This window comes from Anabrus simplex, chromosome 10 (genome assembly GCF_040414725.1).
Source record: "Anabrus simplex isolate iqAnaSimp1 chromosome 10, ASM4041472v1, whole genome shotgun sequence".
In the NCBI taxonomy this organism is placed as follows: domain Eukaryota; kingdom Metazoa; phylum Arthropoda; class Insecta; order Orthoptera; family Tettigoniidae; genus Anabrus; species Anabrus simplex.
The window spans coordinates 107,249,486-107,271,265 of record NC_090274.1 but is presented as its reverse complement, the minus strand read 5'-3'; the positions used below and the strand labels follow the sequence as shown (position 1 = coordinate 107,271,265).

At 42.6% G+C, this 21,780-nt stretch overlaps 1 protein-coding gene across 1 annotated transcript in view; it reads right to left on the bottom strand.

Moving 5' to 3' along the window:
- Srrm234 (Serine-arginine repetitive matrix 2/3/4) overlaps window positions 1–21,780 on the bottom strand; it is a 384,246-nt gene that overhangs the window by 325,974 nt on the left and 36,492 nt on the right. Inside the window, exon 3 of the mRNA XM_068229363.1 lies at window positions 3,089–3,202. Coding sequence (XP_068085464.1) covers window positions 3,089–3,202 — 114 coding nt within the window. The remainder of the gene's footprint in view (window positions 1–3,088; window positions 3,203–21,780) is intronic.

Genomic DNA, 21,780 nt, shown 5'->3' with positions numbered 1-21,780 from the left:
GCTCCAATATGTAACATTTTAAAAGGATCTGGCATGGCTAAAGTTCTTCAAATATGCACGGTCATTATCTGGGACGAATGCACTACGTCTCATAAGAAATCGCTTGAAGCACTTGATCGAACTCTTAAAAGGTTTACGATCAAATGCACTACCTTTCGTGGCGCTCTCATTTCATTATCTGGCGACTTTAGACATTCTTCCAGTGAAACCTACATCAACACCAACTGATGAGCTTAATGCTTGCGTCAAAGCATCGCATCTTTGGAGATCTGTGCGAAAACTCGCTTTAAAAATCAATATACGCGTACATTTGCAGCACGATGCGTCGGCAGACACATTTTCAAAACAGCTACTGATCACTGGTGAAGGAAAAGTATCAGTTGATGCTACCACGAACTGTATTTCATTTCCATTGAACTTTTGCGTCATTGTGCCATCCATCTAACACCTTATTCAGACAGCTTTTCCACAAATTACGACCAATTATAAAAATCATAAATGGCTTTGCAAACATGCTATTTTGACACCAAGAAACACCGACGTCAATTCAATCAATCATGCAATTCAAGAAAAAATTCCAGGAGATTCTGCTATCAAATCGATTAGCGTCATGAATGTGGACGAAGTTGTAAATTATCCGATCGAGTTTTTGAATTCGTTGGATCTTCCTGATGCGCTATCGCACAAATTGTCACTAAAAGTCGGCGTCCCGATATTCCCTTGCGGAACATTACCCCCCCACCCCATCCTCCCCACCCCCGCTTGTATAATGGAACAAGACTAGGTGTGAAAAAAATTATGCCGAATGTCATCAAGGCAACAATTTTTAACGGAATGTCGAATGGAGATGATGTCCTCATACCACGCATTCCCATCATTCCCACCAAAACGCCTTTTGATTTCAAACGACTGCAGTTCCCAATTCGACTTGCATTCTCAATGACCATCAACAGAGCATAACGACAATCATTTTAAGTGTGCTGGTTGAACCTAGAAAATCCATGTTTCTCAAATGGCGAGCTGTATTTTGGATGCTCAAGAGCCGGGCAGCAAGACATGTATTTGCTTTTGCTGAAGACAGAAAAACGAAAAATGTTGTCTATCCTAAAGCACTTGTATATAAAGTCACGAAAACAGATTAAATACAATTTATACTTCTTTATATATCATTCAATTTCAATAAATTTATCCATCGCCGAGAAAATATATATATATATATATCATTCTTTCTATCATTCGTAACAAGAGAACTATTTCAAATTATATTTCCAAAATTATTTCTTCTGCGGCAGCAACGCGGAGAGTAATACAACTAGTACTAATATTATTTTTATTTTACATCTTATGGCCAACACAGGACACTCCAGTGAATTATACGAGGGAAAATTAGCTTTTCTATGGTTCAAATATTTCTTCATCTCAGATGCCGACATCCTTTCTTCAGTTGAGAACACATTAAATGTTGTCCTTTTATTAATTTTCGTCTGTAGTCTCATATACGAGTCGCTGAGAATCTCAATTTTGTCTGATAACAATAATAGGTGACCTATTTTGAAACACCACAGCAAGCAAGGAGGCGAGTACATCAAAACAAGCCATTGACAGGGAGAAGCATGCCCACTTATGAACCTCAATCTGGGGAACAACATGAGGGGTTGGACAAAAATAAAATCATGCACATGCTAAGAAATTATCCCATCAACGACAGGTACTTCAGCTAGTTCATAAACTGTAAAACAGGTTGTTTTTAATACTGTCTCATTTCCTGGTGATAACTACAAACATGCTCAAGTTTCTACATATACTGTAGTATACAATATCTATGCCTTTGCTGGCAGGACCTAGTGTTTACAGTGCACTATGTCTTCTGGTATGGGCTAGAGCAATTCTGTTATTTTCATAGATCTGTCTCTATCTTATCCTTGGCTTTGACAATTTGAAAGTGACTGAGGTATGAGCGATGCTAGTAATGCCAATCCTTATGCAGCCAGTCCCTGCTATGAATGGTGTGAAAATGTTGCTCATAGGGTCGGTTGGTGTATGCATTTCAGTGGGCTTGGCAGACTGGTATGTAATAGCAACTCTGGCTCGGTGAGGAAAGCAACGGGAAACTACCTCACTCCTCATTTCCCTAGTACGCCTCTTCAGTGATGCCCAGGCCATCTATGACAGCTGATGGCAGAGCTGTTGAGGATCCCACCAGCGGAATCGCTGACGGATTGAACATACATACATACAATATCTGCGGGAGAATTGCTTTCCCTCACAGTAAACCATTCTATCCGTACACACATCCATAAGCATTGTTGCATGTTTGTGGCAGTTTGCTGTGCACTACAACTGGGTCAGTAGGGTTTATTTCAGTGACTATTCTTCTTCATATTAGTAAAATGTAGAGAGCCAATTTCAATAAACTACATCTTTAAAGTAACTCTACAACTCTCATCGTTTGCCTGAGGCGAGTGTAATTAGGCTCCAGTGAGGCTGCCCAGCACTTGACAATGACTAGCGTCCTGTCAAAACACAATCGCGGGAGCTTGAAATAGAACTTGCGTGCAGTAGTTAAATCACTTTTACTTCAAGGTCTTCTTTGGTGACGTAACACGCCACGATTCTTCCCTTTCGGCGCTGGCTAAGGAAACAACAGATCATGACTGCACTCCTTTAACTATGAGCCTAAGGACCATCTCCAGCGCTAGGTCTCGAGATCCATTATAACAAGATGTAGTGATTCTGTAGCATTTTGGAATTAAGAATTTAGCTTTTAAACACTTTGTAGCATGTCGAAAAAAAACACAGATTTCTACCAAACATAAAATGTTCGATACATAGCCACCCCTCTCGACCCTGGCGATCACAGCTTATGGTTGTCACTGTGCGCTCATAACCTAATAGGATATAAACACCAAGTTCAATCGCAGAAATCCATTGAGATGGAACCTTCAACTACTCGTCCTCAGACGAATGAACACGAGAGCCTTTAAGGCTTTTGACTCCAACTTGGCTCACTGCAGAGAACAAGCAGTTCACAACTTCACTGGCCATGATGTGAAGTTGAAAGATTCAGGACAAAAATAAGTGTACTCACGCAATTCTGCCGAACTCGTCCCTGGGCAGGTCGGAGGGCTTGCCGTTGCCGCCATTGTCCACCAGCATGTTGCGGTACGCCGCAACTTTCGTCTCGATCTCGCTCTGGGAGTATCTGGAACAAGACAAGATACAACATTCCGAGCATTTAGAGATGAACTTGTACATCAAATAATTACAATTTATAAAATGTGTCAACTACATTCAGTACTGAAACGAATAAATTCTTAGTGTACATTTGTAGGTTCGAACCCCATCTTCAGGATTCCGTACAAGGGTTTACGGCCACGGGGTCGAATAGAAGTGCAAACTGCTTTAGTGTTGGATCCCATTATTAAGCAGGCGAGTGAGGTTGACAGAGAAAATATATTTATGAACTATGCCTCCCATATTGGTAGTGGTGACTATTGTTTTAAAAGGAAGTACAACCAGGCAACCATCCTCTATATAACACTAAAGAGAAAAAAATGGAAGGGATCCGACACTTCGAAAAAGGAAGGTATCAGCCAAAAGAAGAGGGGAGCCACGAAGGGCATGAAAATCAAAGACTCCATACGCCTCTCAACCTGATACCGTCGGGGTCAGAAAAGAACAAGAGTTGACCAAGGGAGGTCGGAAAAGATAGCCAAGGTTAGGAGCCTGGCACAAGTGGAAGCAATGCAGGACTCATCTCAGGGCTCCGTGGTCGCCATCCCACGCTCCAAAAATGAGAGCCCCTGGGGCCTCTTTTAGTCGCTTATTATTCTACCGCCCTCACCCACAGGGGAAAGAGAGAGATACTGAACCACAGTTGCAATGTTTCCCAACGAAATGTTACAACCAAAAGCATGGGAAATTGTGCGTTCCCACAATATTCCCTTAGGGGTTCGTTTGTTCTTCGCTACCCCCCCCCCCCCCAATCTTGTTCAACTTATATACTGCAGATATGTTAAACAGTATTACGAAAATTTGGATATGCAGGTGACTGAGCACTTTATTTGAGGAAACAGGGAACACCCCAACAGACGACCTTGTTACTTGTATCTACAGCTAACTACTACTAAGGAACAACACATGCTGTAAACCCAGTGATCCACACACTGTTGCTACTAACGTACTGGTACTACTCCCAAGTAAAGGTGACCATGGTGTTCTCCGCGTGATGATACTAATTACAAATCGTTTCATGATTCTAATTCAATCATCCTTTGGTCGCCCCTTTTAGTCGCCTCTTACGACAGGCAGGAGATACCGTGGGTGTATTTTTCATCTGCGTCCCCCACCCACGCGGGGTCAGGGAGAGGCAAAAGGGATCCGACAGTTCGAAAAATGAAGTACCGAACAAAGAAAGGCGGGAAAATGCAAGACTCCCTAGGCCTCGAATGTTCTAATACAGCTGGGGCCAGAAAAGAACAAGAGTTGACAAGGGAGGTCGGACAGGATAGATGAAAGTGAGGAGTATAGCAAAGTGGAAGCAATGCCAGGACTCAACTGAGGGTCCCTTGGTCGCCAAGCCACGCTCCCAAGTGAGAGCCCTGGGGCCACTTTTAGTAGCATCTTACGACATGCAGGGGGTACCGTGGGTGTATTCTTCATCTGCGTCTCCCACCCACAGGGGGTCATGCCTCACATATTTAAGCGAATATTACATCCGACTTGAGCATGGAACTAATCAAGAATAAGCGAACGATGGTAAATGAAAATGGGTAAGGAGGTGGAGTTGTCGGGTAGTGAATAAACAGTCTGTGGGGAGAGGGCGGTTGGGTTCGAACCCACTTGTCTCTCGAATGCACAGCCACACACCGCTACTTCAGAGCTAATACATAATAATTTTTACAGTCTAATAATAAAGTCGGGGACCATTTTTAATTTGACGCCATCTAGAGTGCCTAACGTTCCGTTCTGTTGGGCGATGTATGACTGACGTGGAGCGTTCAGCTTTTCTTGAGGTCAGGAGGCCAGCCCTCTAACATCGATCCACAGAGGGAGCTCCAAACACACAAGATATGATATAACCGAAGACAATACTTCCGACATTCTTTAAGAATAACAGCGCTCCTTAGGGCCAGTCTCGTAATCAGCTTGAATTTTTAAAGAACAATAGAAACATAATACTGTAAACATTCCCGACCCGGCCGGGAATCGAACCCGGGACCCCTGTGACCCTTTAGCCATGGAGCCGGACATGTATAGACTGGAAGACTCCAATAGGCAGAACTTCAATCAGACGATAAACAAATTTATCTGGCTGAAATTAAAATCCACAGTCTGTTTGCAGTCGTTTGACCGGGTCAAGAATGGAATGAATCAAGCGCCCACCTAGTGGCAAGGATAGGAATTGTGCCGGCTGCCAAAGTCCATCCCACTCCTCTGGGGCAATGATTAATGACTGACAAATGAAACGAAACGATATGACATAGGAGAGTGCTGCTGGAATGAAATATGACAAAAAACGGGTGTACCCAGTCTACGCTTTGTCCAGCACAAATCTCCCATGGAGTGACCGAGATATGAACCACGGAACGCAGCGCTGAGAGGTCGACGCCCTCCCGCCTGAGCCACGGAGGCTCTGACCTTGCCGATAACGGAAAAACATAAAAGTACACTGTAATGAGAGCAATAATGACAAGAAGGAACACGAGAAGGAGACCTGTACAAGTAGGTACGCGCAGAGTTTTGAAAAATGTGATAAAGTTGAGAGGGACTAAAACATGAATCAGAAAAGAACTCATTTTGAAAGAGATGGAAGGCATGAGAACGCTACGCTTTCACTTAGGCAGATCACGTAATTCAGGTCTCAAAGCCTTTATTCGTGATAGTAGGAGATTCGTGGAGCAGCTAAAGGATATGGAAGGACGTTGTGATGTGTCAGCAGTGAGTGGCGAGGTCAACTCCAAAACAAGAAGACCTATTCCACACACATAGATGGATCGTTAAACCTGTACAGATGGCGCAGCGAACGAGTCCCGTGCTCAAACGCACACACCCTGCCTCTACGCGAGCATAAGGTAGCACCGATCAGTGATATTGATTTTTCAAGACGACAGTGTACGTCAACATGAGTAGATGTAAGGGTGCGACAGAGCGGCTAAAAGGGCCAACCGTGCCCTTGGCCATACGGTCCGTGAATTTGCTGAATTTGTTGGTGTGTCATAGCGGACTGCTCAACGTGTCTACAAGCAGTGTCACGAAACACGACGCACAGTGTGTCGAATCCCATATCTAGGTGGAAAAAATTCACTGTCGCCAATCAAAGCGCAACCTGGCTCATTCGATAGTGAACAAACCAGATGTTGACCTTCAGTCTTTCTTTTCGCTTTCTGGTGCGTAGAATGGAGGGGACAGGTGCTGAAACATCTTCCTGGCAGTTATCAACTCAGTTGATAGGAGGTGTCGGAGTGAACCGAACGTTGTGTTTCTAGTAAGTTCAACGAGGTGTTGTATTCTGTGGTTCATGGAATAGTGAAAAGAGGTATGTGTTCTCACTTTAAGCATAATACAAGCGTTCTGCAGTAAATAAGTTATTTACAGTGCGTTGTAAAAGGAAGCAGTTGTAGAAAATTAGATTGTTTTTACGAATTGCTCGAAAAAAACTTTATGAGTGCCTCATAGTGCCACTTTGCTTTAAACGTCATTCGATGGGAAATTTAATGTAGATTCAGGATCTGTAGCGGTTTGGTTGCGCACGAATGTGCATGATGGTATATTTTCTTATTTTCAGTGACCATGTGGGCCTTACCGCGAGAAGAATATTTCAACGCGTGGCGGTCATGTCGTAAAAAGGGGCGTTTAGAAATCATATTTCAATATGTTATGGATAAATTAGAGCCTACAACTCTTACTGACACTCAATTTCTGGAGCTAAGAAACAAAATTAAATTGATATCCCGTAATATCAACAAAAATGGGAGAGTGCAGGAAGAAGAGAACAACGATTCCTAGAAAAATTCGGTAATTAGTGAAATGTGACGGATTTCATCGTGTTAAGTGAACAAGACGACATTGATCCAGCGTATGATCCAAAAATAAGTTGTGTACCTAACAAAGCCGGCCGTCACCCTAAGGAATTTAAGGACTCTTCCATAAAGACGAAGAAGCAAAATGTTTGTGATATTACCGAATCGCGTAGTTTGGAGGAAGTCGCGTTTGCTGCTGAAGATTCTTTTCGATCAAGCGGGAAAAGATGAAGGCTTAATAAAAAGATATCGTGTATTACTAGCTGCTCTTTCTTCTGGCTCTGAAATAAATGTGAATAAATTCAAAGAATTTGGTGCGCAAACTGCGGCTTTGTATGTCAAACTATATCCATGGAATTATATGCCCGTAACTGTGCATAACATATTAGTACATATTACTCAAGTAATTAAACATTTTCTTGTGCCAATAGGAACTTTATCTGAAGAAGCTCAAGAAGCTGGAAATAAAGATTGTCCGAGGTTTCGTGAACTTCATACTCGAAAATATAGCAGGGATTCAACGAATAGAGACTTACTTAACATGTTGTTGATTACATCAAATCTCTTGATAAACAAGTACCGACCAATGCCACGTAAAACTCCTGGTAATCTACCTATGGAAGCTAATGAGTTACTTACTGACTCCCAAGATCCTTTCACATCAAATGAAGAAGACCAGTATAGCAACGACTACGATTCTCTGGACTCTACAGACAAATCAGGGGACGATTGAACATTGGACATGTTGTTATTATGAACAGGATGAGATTGATGAGACAATTACTTGTAAATACTGTAATATGATCCTTTCACGTTTTTTATTAAATGTTTCTGAGTGTAATCTTAACCTTTTTAATATGAAAATATATATATATTGTTTTCGTGTGTAAGGTGTGTTTTACTAAAACTACGTATTTAAAATACGTTTTCAATCCGGAAGAATTTACATACAATGCCTTCGTCTATTCCCTCATATAAGGTGTAACAAGAATACTGGACTGAAATTCTCATTATTATTCATATTTTATCCAGTTTTAAATAGTATGTTTACCACTGTTATAAACTATAATATACATATCCAAATCGTGTTTTCACTCCCGTTAATGGACGATTCTTTTGTTGCTTTCGGTGATTTTTTAAACCTCCCCTTGCCCCTCACCCCTATATATTAACCGCCGAACATCGTACACTTTAGACGATGCCAGATATGAATTCAGCGACCTCGAAAACGGTATAGTGCCAACTTTTAATAGGATCCCAGGACTACTAACGACGTTATTAATTTTTTCCACCTAGATCGGGGATTCGGCACACTGTGCGACGTCAGAATTGTGGTCGTAAAATGCTCCTGACTGAGAGAGATCGGAAACGCGTTTCACGGCTTGTGAATCAAAATCGTTTTCAAACCTGCATCCCAAACTGTTAGCAAAAGAACATTGCAACGGGAACTGTATGCAATAAACATTTCGAGTTAATTCACCTCGAAAGAGGCCATTGCTCACACAGGCACATAAAGCTGCGCGTCTTCAACGGGCTAGAAAACATCGAATGTGGACAGTCGCTGACTAACGGAACGTAATGTGGTCTGACGAATCATGTTTTTGCCTGTATTCCAGTGACACACGTCCAGTGCACCGAAGACCAAATGAGGCATTTCATCCTAGATGTGTGCAAGGTCAGGTTCAAGCCGAAGATGGGTATGTGATATTTCGCGGGTGTTTTTTGTATCATGGATTGGGCCCGCTCACTCATATGACTACTAACATAAACCAGCATGTTTATTTAAACATTCCGAATGATCAGGAGTTGCCTTTCATTCAACACCTGAATGATTTATTTATTTAATCGTATGGTGATTGTAACTACAAATTTATAAGTCCAGGTCCAAGTGTTTCAGCCACTCTACAGCACTTTCTCGAAGATGAAACAGGTCGCTGGGGCTTCCGGCGTAGGCATGAAGAGGGCAGCGCAGGATGACATGGTCCATGGTCTGCTCCTCTTCACTGCATACATTGGAGAACCCATCCAACCCCAATTATGGCGTAAGAAATTGCAGCGTCCATGCCCATTGCTCAGTCTGTTGAGGCCGACACCATAGTTTTCTTGGGAGGTCGAATCCCTTCATTTTCTGGATTGGATTTAGGTCATGAGCATTATTTTGTTCCAGATGTTGAAATTGACCACTCATCCCGCCAGCTCTCGTTTAGATTAAAATTATCCCTCAAGAGTCGGCCGGCGAGTATATTTGCTGGTCTCCTAGATCGAAATCGTCGTGGCGATGGGTAACAAAATTCCTGGTGAACTGGTAATGAGGGAGATGAGCAGATCATCTTTGCTTCTCTCAACAGAGCTTCCTTTCTCCTCAGGTGGAGTGGTGGGATATGACTAAGTACTGGTAACCAGTGGCGAGGTGTTGACTCTACAGTACCAGTTATGCAGCGCATGGTATCATTCAGCTTAGTATCCACTTTATGCTCATGTGCACTTTCCAGCCATACCGTGGCACAGTATTCCGCTGCAGAGGAGACAAAATTGATACTCGTTAATCGTAAGCGGTCAGCCGAGGCTCCCCAGGAACTGCCACAAAGCTTGTGCAGAATGTTATTCCTTGTAGCAATTTTGTGAGAGAGACTGGTGAGATGTTCTTTGCAGCTCAGAGTTCTGTCCAGTGTGACACCTAGATATTTCGGGAACGGGTTGTACTTTAGTTTTTCACCAAGGAATAAAACAGATGGCTCGTAGTTTGCGAGTCGGTTGGTGAAATGAAAACATGAAAGCTAGGTCTTAGAAGCACTTAGGATCAAACGCCAAGACTTGAAGAATGTTGCCATTTTGACCAAGTCTGCTGAAAGAATACCTTCTCCATCCTCAAAATTTCTGCTTTGAGCTACCAGTGCAATGTCGCATGCATAGATGAAGTTAGTAGCTGTGGTTGATGGTAAGTCATAGATGTAGAGGTTGAAGAGAACTGGGGACAATACTGATCCCTGTGGCAGACCGTTATTTAATTTTCTTTTGCGACTTTTAGAATCACCTAAGAATATTACAAACTCTCTCTCACAGAGCATGTTGAAAATTAGGTTTGCAAATCCAAGCAGGGAATTACTTCCAGCACTTTAAGAATTAGACCATGTCACCAGACAGTATCATATGCATTTGTCAGATCAATAAAGACAGCTGTTGATTTTAACATCTTTTGCATAGGCTATTGATACCCGGATTTTTCAAGACGACAACAGCAAAGTTCATCAGGGCTGGACACATATGTGACTGGTTTTATGAACCCTCCCCCACCCTATAATATCTCCATTCGCCAGAAAAATCACCCTGAGACTTGAACCTCATAAAAAATCTGTGGGAAATGTTGGAAGAGCGGATAAAACGCCGAAATCAGCATCCCCGCAATTTGGTGGAATTGCGCGATCAAATCCTCAGCAAGTGGCTTAACCTGGAAGCGGCGTACCTGCACAACACTGTGGCCTCACTTTTTGACCGAACCCAGCCGGTTATCAAGTCCAGAGGCGGAGTTACACGGTATTAATTGATGCTTGTAATGATTTCTTCAGGGGTGATTATTTTTTTGTCCGCTGAGCTTATAATTACTGAAAGCGAGTGTAGTTATAAAATGTGTATTAATTTACCTATTTAAAATTTAGAATAACATCAGTCATTTTCGAAATTACGCAATCTGTGGCTACGCAGCAATGTTATAATGCCAATGCAAATGTGAGAGCAAGCAAGAAATATGTCATCGCATGTCAGACAAGGGAGCATTCAGGAAATGTTTGGATAAACGCAAAAATATTAACATGGTACTATATTTTTAACGCTACGTTAACAAACAGTGTGTTAGTGTTCTTTTAACTGAGAATGACTAAACCGGTCCCAAGTGTTTGAACCGTAACTACGTTTCTGAGAAGATTGCGACGATGCCAATCACGCCTAAACGGAGACGTATCACAAATACCTCAAACGTCTTGAAGCTTATCCGTCGTAAGCTCGGAAAGTTTTAAACAAATTGGCGAGATTTAATTTCCTAGTTACATCGTCTGTACCCAACTGGAGCCAGGTACGATATATCGACCGCTACTTATTATAATTTTTATTTCTATTACCAAACCGACGTTATTTGCCCTGTGAGCTGATGCGTTGACACGTAAAATATGCCAGCGGTGCTGGTGGTTTATCGATTTCATATCCGCTCCCAGTTCGTCATCGGCAGCAGAACGTTCTCCGTGAAAAGAATTGCTTGTGTAGATTCTTACAGAAAATTGTTCGTGACTTCATCAACAAAACTGAATGAACTGTTCCAAAGTTCCGTGCCATTAGTTGCATACATTAATAATTAGTACTAATCCTTGGTAGCTCCCTCTGTGCATCAGTGGAAGTGTGTCAGCCTACTGATCCCGAGAGCACGGGTTCAAACCCGGCAGACACAGTCGGATTTTTTGAAGGGCGGAAAAAGGCCATACGACACTATGTCGTGCGATGTCGTCAAATAAAATCTCTGGCGACACATATGGCGCTTAATCTAACCTAACGTAACCACATGGCACTACAGCCTTGAAGGGCCTTGGCCTACCAAGAGACCGCTGCTCAGCCCGAAGGCCTGTAGATTATGAGGTGTGTGGTCAGCACGACGAATCCTCTCGGCCGTTATTATTGGCTTCCTAGACCGGGGCCGCTATCTCACCGTCAGATAGCTCCTCAATTGCAATCCGTAGCGTTAGTGGATCTCGAACCAGCCCCCAGATCCAGGTAAAAATCCCTGACCTGGCCGGGAATCGAACCCGGAGCCTCCGAGTAAGACGCAGGCACGCTATCTCTACAGCAAGGGGCCGGCATTTGGCACTTACCCTAGAAAATTAATGAAAATTCAGCCATAGGTCACCTCAGAGAGACCCGGTTTACTCGACACCTCGACACTGTAGCTGAGCCCATACTATTAACAGCCTTATAATCACAGCAACAATCTCATCTACCACGTTTGATTTATTTATACATTTTAGCGCATTCAATTAAAAGTTACTTCCCGCTCTTCCTCGTTTTCTTTTTCTAACATATTCGGCAGTTCGCTGGAATAAAACTCTCGAGGACATACGTCGATCGTGAGTCCTAATGCTGAGAGGAATTGCAGATTAAACATTCGATGTAAACAGAAACAGTAACAGCAGGTCGTTCGTCTCGCGGCTTCGTTAGCAACCTCCATCCTATGACATTACATGGGACAAATAAGCTCATTACTGGTGTAACGTATCAATGACGCAGTTCGCCAGCGAAGATAAAATTTAACAACCGAACAGCTCGTGTAGGATGACTTGTTTGTAACAAGATACTTGCAGAGCTTCATATGAACTGTCAGTAGTAAAAAATAAAATAAAAGAAGGCCTAGTTAACGAGTCAATCATCCCAGCAGACCAATTAAGTATATTCTTTCTATACTTGGAAATAGATCCAATTACATTTCATATGTACCAGTATGGAACTTTATCACCATACACAATAGAGTAATATTTCGCTCTGACGCTATCGCCTAAATCGTTATTCGTTTTTATTCACCAAACTTATTACCAAAGCCCACAGATATAATGTAGGTGACATTCCCGCTTTTATGCCACGTCACTCTTTATAAAACTTTCTTCTTCCGTACTATAATTCTCCCCAATAAAAATATGCATACACAGTCCGGTTTAATGATTATTAGTTTATTTGCAAAATCAGATTCTCCATTATAAGATCATAATAATATTCTGGCATTATGCGCTGTCCACTTAACACGTCAATACCGTATCACGAATCTATCAAGAATCATCGCAAACCCACTATCTCTCTCCATACAAACGTTCTACTCCAGTCCTGTAAATATGCTCGCTTATTGAGCTGCATATACGGTATGTTCTTATCCAGCATCATGGACCTCTACTATAATGAGGCGTGTTACCTCCGAAGATGAATTCTAGTGTTGAACACGGCACAAACAACTCGAACTGTGGGACCAAAGGCCAGTATGCTAACCATCTAGCAATGGAGCCGGACAACCTATGTCCTATACTATAAGAAACTGGGTGATAATCACAAAACGAGGACACATATATTCAAAATGGAAGACATATTTTGGACTAACAATACCATACAAATACAGGTTGTACCTAAATCATATCGACAAAAAAGAAAAATCAAGGATGCTCTTCGTGTTACATAAAGAACGATGGCGCAGTCGGATTGGCGGAGAAAATGGGTTTACTTTGTTACTTCCGGGCACGAACTCGTCGACTTCCTGTGCTAGAGCGCAAACCGCTGCCCACAGCTGTGCTTCAGGGAAGGGAGGGGAAGTGGGAGACAGAGACAATGGTCCGTCACTTCGTTCGACTCGCGCGGAATTGTCCTTGTTTCTTACACGCAATCTCGTCCGACTCGTTGGCTGGATGGTCAGCGTACTAGCCTTCGGTTCAGTGGATCCCGGGTTCGATTCCCGGCCGGGTCGGGGATTTTAACCTTCATTGGTTAATTCCAATGGCTCGGGGGCTGGGTCTTTGTGCTGTCCCCAACATCCATGCAACTCACAAACCACACATAACACTATCCTCCACCACAATAAAATGCAGTTACATACACATGGAAGATGCCGCCCACCCTCATCGGAGGGTATGCCTTACAAGGGCTGCACCCGGCAAGAAATAGCCACACGAAATTATTACACGCAATCTCCACAGTTTATTTATTGGGCAGCCGTAATACACACAGAGTACAAGAACACGCAAGGGATGTACCCGATCATTTCTCCCCTTGTCTGTTGGTCTCGATAACGTTCTTTATTATTCAACATGCGCGAAGATTCATCGTTGCCGCCGCACGATCGTGCATTTCTTTACTCACAACCATGTAGGAAGAATACCATACTGAAAGAAAGATCCCAAGGGAAAATTACAGCAAATCTTCAATATCCCCCCCCCCTTTCTATTACGATCTTTCCGTAACAAGAAAACCCAATATGAGTTAAACTGGCCGAATAAATGGTCCACCACGGCCGACTTATCTCTTTGGATAATGATCATTTAAGTGCGTGACACGGCGACTGAAATGCGGTGGAACGCCGTTAAACGGAACATCTTCCAATAATCCATTCAGGTGAGGAGGAAGGACAGGCGGCCAAAGCAACTAAATGTAGACACCATCAATGTCGGCCCAAAACTGCAATGTGTGCCGTACTGTCACATGACTGTTTTCTTGCGTCCTACTTCACGCAGTCGCCTGCCAGTGGACACGAAGGTTGAATGATGAGGTCGGCGGCGATCAGGGTGCCGTACACCATGAATCAGTGCGGCTTCTCGACCGCTGCCATTTACTGCACCATAGGCTAGGTGCATATCTACTATTTCTTCGTTGGTCTATCGCAAGGGTTTCCAAACGGCAGCCAGCGAAGCCATATTTTAAGATGTGTAAACAAAATTTACAAAAACTATTTCATAGCTCGTTCAAGAATGTATTAATTTTTATACCCTTTATAGACCCAACCCAGAACTAATTTATTCCTTAATATAATTTTTTCCGGGCGACTTGGCCGTGCGGTTAGGGGCGCGCAGCTGTGAACTTGCAACCGGGAGATAGTGGGTTCGAACTCTACTGCCGGCAGCCCTGAAGATGGTTTTCCGTAGTTTCCCATTATCATCCCAGGCAAATTAATAAACGCCACGGCCGCTTCCTTCCCACTCCTAGGCTTTTCCTATCGCATCGTCACCATAAGACCTATCTGCCGGTGCGACGTAAAGCAAATTGCAACAATATATTATTTCCTATATTTAAGTATTCACTTGGGCCACGGCCAACTCGAAGTTCCGGCCTGCTACACATGACATTTCCATAGTGACGACGTTAGTCTTTTAGTGCAGCGATACGGAGGCATGAGTCTTGTTTGCATGGTGGTTTCGTAGCACGTTGTTGTTATTTCAACATTATTAAGGGAGCCTGATGTTAGGAAGTATTGCTAGGTTATGTGATAGGTTTGGTGAACCCACTGAGCTATTATGAATTGTCTGAAGTACTCTAAAGTTTATCATGATCAGTATAATAATGTGTGAGTGTAGTATGCCTGGATGTACATCCAATTACCGTTTAAATAAGGAGGCGGCTATCTCAACATTTGTGTTTCCTAGTGATAAGGAATAGCGAGCTAAATGTATTCATGCTATACACGGAGTTAATTTTGAACCCAGTAAATATGCCTGTGTCTGTATTAAACATTTTTCCGAAAATCACATAATTCGAGTTGATACTGCAAAACGACCAGATGGTTCCGTTTTAACTGTGCCTATGGTAAAGCCAAAATTAACTGACGATGCTGTGCCAACTATATTTCCTGGGCAGCCGTCATATATGTCTCAACCAATACCTGCCAAACGAAAATCGCCAGAAGAAAGGAGAGAGGAACTAAACTTCAAGACATGGTGTGAAGGAGACAATATATCAAATTATGAGGACTTGTTGAGTAAGTTAACAACCATAAATGTACTTGAATTCTATCAAAATTGATGTTGATAAAGTTTTGTTTTACAAGCTTCAAACCAGAGACATTCCGACTGTCGAGATATCCGTTACAATTATTTTCAATGTGCAGGTTTGCTTAAATGGTTGCAAGATACCTTCTAAAAATATAGCTGGATATTAGGAGACAGTCTGCTGTGTACCACATTTTCAGCATTTGAGTGTTTACTGAGTCATTTGAAAGCTTTTAGTAACTCGCCTTCATCAGGGGATGAGGTAACAAGTTAAAAAATATGTGCTTAACTCTAGATGACGGTATTAATGAGTTAATGAATTGCATTTGGCTATCACTAAATCAAGGGACTTAGAAATTGATTTCAATACTGCATCAGTAGTTTTTTACATAGCAGGGTACATTTCACACTGTTTATTAAGAAATGTGAAAGGATGTGCTGATTGTAAAACACTTATTACTTGGGACAAAGAATACATTGTCAACAGTAGGACTGAATGATGAAACAAATTCATACTTGCTAAAGCTGTGCAGAGAGGGGGGGGAGGGTTGAAACAGCCTAGAGATTTTGTTTTTCAAATTGCTGTGGAATGCTACACTTTATTTCAGACCTTGCTATCTGATTTTGAAAATTCCTTTTTGTACACTGGAAGTCACAGGGAAGATTTTACAAACCTTTTGAAAATGAAAGTTGAAGAAACTGGTAAATACTGTGATAAGAGAGAGAGAGAGAGAGAGAGAGAGAGAGAGAGAGAGAGAGTGTGTGTGTGTGTGTGTGTGTGTGTGTGTGTGTGTGTGTGGTATAGTGTTCATTAGTATTGTGTCCAAGATCTGCCACATTTTGGGAAACATTTTTAGTAACAATTACTCAAAAATAAGTAACAATATTGTGCGCACGAACAAGCATAAAATGATGACATTTTAGAGACAACAGTTCGCCTAGTGAGCAATAAATGATTTGTTATGGAGGGCTACATGTTAATTCAGGCCTTGATATCTGATTCAAAGATGTATTTTTAAACAGTGGAAATCGTAGGGATGTTTCTTTCAATGTTTTGATAATGAAAGTCAAAAAACCTGGTAATTTCTATGACAAGTGTGGGTGTGTGCTGCAGAGTTAATGAGTGTTGTGTCTGAGATCTATCATATCATGGCAAATATTTTTCCTAACTGTCATTCATAAACAAATAATTAATTATTAACACTATGTGCTCCAATAAGTGTAATATAATGGCATCTTAGAGACAGCAACAGTTTGCCTAGTGACCATGTTCAGTCGAACATTTTACAATATGTAATACACTACCTTGAGTGCATATATTTGTGTATTTGTTTGTATTCTTTTGATAGTGTTTTTTCGATGTTATATGTTTATGGGCTTATTATTTCATTTTGTTTGTCACATTACGATAAAAGGTATCGTATCAGCAATATCGGAATTACACGCGACGACGGGGAGTGAGCACTATACGCGTGACGTCACAACTATTGGTAGCAGGCCTCTATATATCAAGATGGCCGTGCTTGGGCCGAATAGATTATTTTTTATTTTTAAAAATAAAATCAAACTTCGGCGGAAAATGAGCCCTCACAAATGCGAGTGCTCCTAGCCATTACAAAAATGGCTATGGGATCTGTACCGGGGTAAACCCGTACGCCGTACTTTTATATCTTGCGCCAAGAAAACCTCCTCTACAGGAGAAACACTGAACTTAAAACTAAACCTCCTTAAAGTTTTGCTCAGAAGATGTCACTACCTTAATTTTGTAATTATGAAGTTGGCAGTACTGTGTGGATTTCAACTTGTTTTGTTTTCCGTCCTACAAGAAGTGTAGACATTCTCTCATAGATGTCTCTGCTAAAAAACTATGATCATGCACTCTGGTGCGAAGTTAAGGAACTTTGTATTTTTGTATTCATAAGTTTGTGCTTTACTAAATTACATTCATTCATTTTTGGATTGGCAATATTGACCTTTTCTTTCCGCCAGTTTTGAATTCAGCCAATCCCGAATTTCTGTAATTAATTTTCAGCCTACCACAGGTTTCTTCTTCGATTTTATGTGCAACTCTTTCATCTACCAATAAAAGTGAGAGGATGTGGATTGATTTTTCATGAAAGGTCTCGAACTTTCACGGAGGGTTTATAAACTGCGGATTTTCACGTCTCTTGGCCATTTGATCAACGTCTGTCTAAGTGTGTGGATGTGAAGCAGGAGGCGGGTGGTGCCTCTTTCATCCGGCAGCAGGTCTTCAGCAAGGTAATGGCCATTTAACATCTTTATTTCTTGCTAGCTCAGCAGTTTAACCCGCGGGAAAGGTCTGAAACCTTTACCATGTAACCTATTTTTCTAAACATGTAATTTTCTGTCAGCTTATGTAAAAACTTAATTGAATCTGTAACTGTAACTCGTGGATAGAGAGTGATTTACCCTCACGAGCATCCCTTCATTTTGGTTTGACGTGACTACGTTTCGGTAACTGATTTTCTTCTCTTCTTTAATGTCTTAAATAATTCTTATACGAGTCACCTCCATAGTTTGGGAATAGCCCCTGTTTCATCGGCCTAGTGCCTGTTAGGTTTTAAGAAGCTGCATAGAGGAGTGCAAGTATTCGCCTCCTTTCATTTTGTGCTTGGGCCATTTATTTAACTGTTATTTCTTTTACACGAGATACCCCTGTTTCATTTTTCGTAAGTTGTGCCTTGTGGGCAAGTAATTGTAAGCTCAGGTATTGCCTGGAATAGGCTCGAAAAACCTGAGAGCGTGTCAGCTCCTTTCTTGTGTTGGAAAAGTGCCTCTAGGAGGCTTGATATTGTAAATTAGGGAGCAAGTGCTCCAGGTATTAGGGGATTTCTGCCCTTTGGTAAATTTATGCTCCTCTGTAAAGTTTGATCTGGAAGCTCAAAGATTGTAAAACTTAGTGTCGTTTATTTACCCTTAACGTACTGAATCAACAGTAGTCCATCTATTGTATACGCACTGAGTGGCCAAAACTTATGGGAAGATACTGAATGTGATGTTAATAACGAGTTGTTCCTCCGCGAGCCCTCAAAACTGCGAGGCATCGACTCTACGAGTTGTTGGAATCGTTCTGGAGGGATCCCAACCAACGCATCTTACAGTACTTCCAACAACTGGTCTTCTGTAGTTGGTGCGGGGTTCATGGAGCGTACACCAGCATCGACAGCATCCCATAAATGCTCGACTGGATTAAGATCGGAGGATCTGGAGGGCTAATCCAGGGTCGCAACTTCACTGGAGTAATCCTCCGACCACCTGCGTGCCACCACAGAGCGGTGACATGGCGCATTGTCCTGCTGAAACATGGCATCTCCATCGGGGAACGCTAGGACCAGAAAGGGTTGCAGATGGTTTGAAAGAATGCCCACATAACGTGCACCTGTCAGCGCTCCCTACAGCCGGACAATGAGGCCTAATTGCGACCATGAGAACGCCACCCACACCAGAAGTGAGCCACCTCCTGCCTGGACACAACCTCGTTGACACACAGGATCCATAGCTTCATGGGGCATACGCCACACACGCGCGCGCATCAGCTCGATACAACTGGAACCGGGATTCATCGGACCATACCACACGCCGCCAGTGTTCCAAGGTCCATTGCCGAGGTTCGCAGGCTCACGGACGTCGTTGAGCTCCGTGTCGAGGTATCAGCAAAGCGAAACGATTTGGTCGTCGGCTGGTGAAACCTATGCGGTGCAGTTCCCCCTTACAGTCCTAGTAGAAACGGGTTCCTAATTCCCAACATTCAACTGGTTGGTAATCTGACTCACATTAGCCGCCGAGCGTCCAGTATGGTTCTGAGGAGGCGACGTCATGTCCGTTCGTTAAACACCTGTGGTCTTCCCCTGCGGTGGTTTACGCGGGTGGTAACATTATCTCTGCGATATTGAAGATCCACCCTCAACACTGGTGACCTCGGAAACCCGAATTCGTGCGTAATCTCAGCAATCCTACGACCCCTGCGCCGATGCACGTTCCAAGTCGGTTAACTTGCGATGTGTTGCCATCTTCACGACAATGGTGTCTGCGACAGAATGCTCAGCTACGCCGCAGCTAGCCACAACGCTCAGGGGTCATATACGCACATTTTTTAATGGGACACCCCCTCCCGTGACTTTTGGCCGCGCAGTGCACATAAAATAAGAGTTTTGTGTGCTAAACATTTAAAAAGAATGGCATTTTTGTATCGGTCGTGACCACAGGAACAAGGAATTGCACGTTTATAATTTCTTGTCATCGCTGTATGTATGTACGCGCATCACAAGAAAATGGCTTAAGAGAAGTAATGAAAATCGGTATGTAAAGTCGGGGAATGAAGCACTACAATCTAGGCTGTAAATAATTATATTCACGCTGGTTGGAATGGTAGTTTGGGGAAAGGGCTAAATTTAAATATTATATATCTACGTTGTTATTGGTCCTATCTATAAACACCACATAAAATTATTTATACAGAATTAAATTTCTAGTTATGTATATCTTATACATTTTTACCGTACGAGTTATAACAGAGATATTCAGGAATTTCGATTTTTGTTGCTAAGTTTACATCAATGTCGAACCACGAGAAAATGGGTGAACAGAATTTAATGAAGATCGGTATGTAAAGTGTGGAAATAAGGTGCTACAGTTTGGGCTATAAATTATTTTATTCACGCTGGATGAAATGGTAGTTTAGAGGAAGGCGTCTAAAATGAATTTTTTAAACACCTATGTTATTGGTCCTATCGAAACATAACACTGCACATAACAAAAGTTATAGAGAATACAATTTCCGATCATTCATGTCTTATACAGTTTTACCATACCGACTACGATAATACAATTCATGAATTTGAACTTTTGTTGCTTAGTCCATATCAACACCGAACATTGCTAACATGAGGTATTGTCCAATCGTGTTAAGTGGTGATGGTTTTTTCATGTTCGTCTTAAGGTGCAAAACCGCACGGACATCAGTTCGTATCGACAAGGAAAATTGTGAGAATTACCAAAAAAATTAGAAAACCCGTAAGGGAACGATCGGTTGAAGAATAAGGCAAGAAGCAGTCATGAGAAAAGTAAATGTTAAGGCCCACAATATCGAAAGCTCATTACACTGACCGCTGTTGTCTCTTCTGCTGCGCCCCGAGTAAAACAGGATGCTTGAATATTGGCGGAAAGCAGCTCGGGAGTAGATATTTTTGCACATCCTAGACGGCAGATACAGCTAGTATATTGCAAGTGCATACGGGACGTGAAGTGGCAATTAACGCTCTATAAGATGCTGTAGGTAGTACGACACCAGAACTATACATGACATGCCAGACCACAACGACTGCGCCTCGAGGTCACATGATTATCTGAAGCATGCTATTGGCGAAAAATGAACGAGAGTTTATGATACGAGCTAGCTCTTCTTGGAGTCGCAATACATAAAAGAGTCGACTCGTATTTGAACGACCAGCAGAGTCGTCTAAGAGAGTCATTTCGTTCATGAACGATCCAGTTCAATAAACAGAGTGCCCTAAGGGGGAGGGGGCAAGTATGACACACCTATTCACACGTGCCGGCATGACAGGACTACTGTTATCGCGGTTTAACACGACACACATGAGCGTAACCAACGTGTCATTTTCTAATAACCTGCATTACTGTCACGTATGTAGACTCTCGTATATCTGTGCAAATAGCCTTGGAAAGATCATCGTCATCATCATTGGGCGTGGCCTCCGGAGAGGCATGGTGCAAGTCTTTCTATTTCATTCCCATGGGCGACCAGCGCGTTGACGATGATGATGAGATTCGCAGAGGGTTAAACCCGGAGTAGACACTCCTGCCAAATAACACCAAGGGGTCTGCTTAACGTCTCCATCCGACGGAGGAATCAGCATCAACACTGCGAAGAAGTTTGTAACTAAATGGAGACTTCTGGTACGAATTGGAGTGATTAGAAATTGTATACCACCAACTCTCCCACCCTGCCGGCCAACGTAATTACGGTGACATTTTTTCCCCACCAACTGGACTCGAACCGGCTAACCACGGTGTTAGACCATAGAGACTTGGCACCTCAACGATCACGGTCACCAAGCGTTCCACTCCACCAACTTATCTGCTGCCACCACATCTCTGACAGTACCTGGGCTCCTTCTGTGGATCAGCAGTACAGGCAGCCAGCGGGTTCAAAGCTAGTCGGATATGTGAAGGGCGGACACTGCATGTCACAAGATGTCGGCGTGCGAAAGATCTCCGGAGAC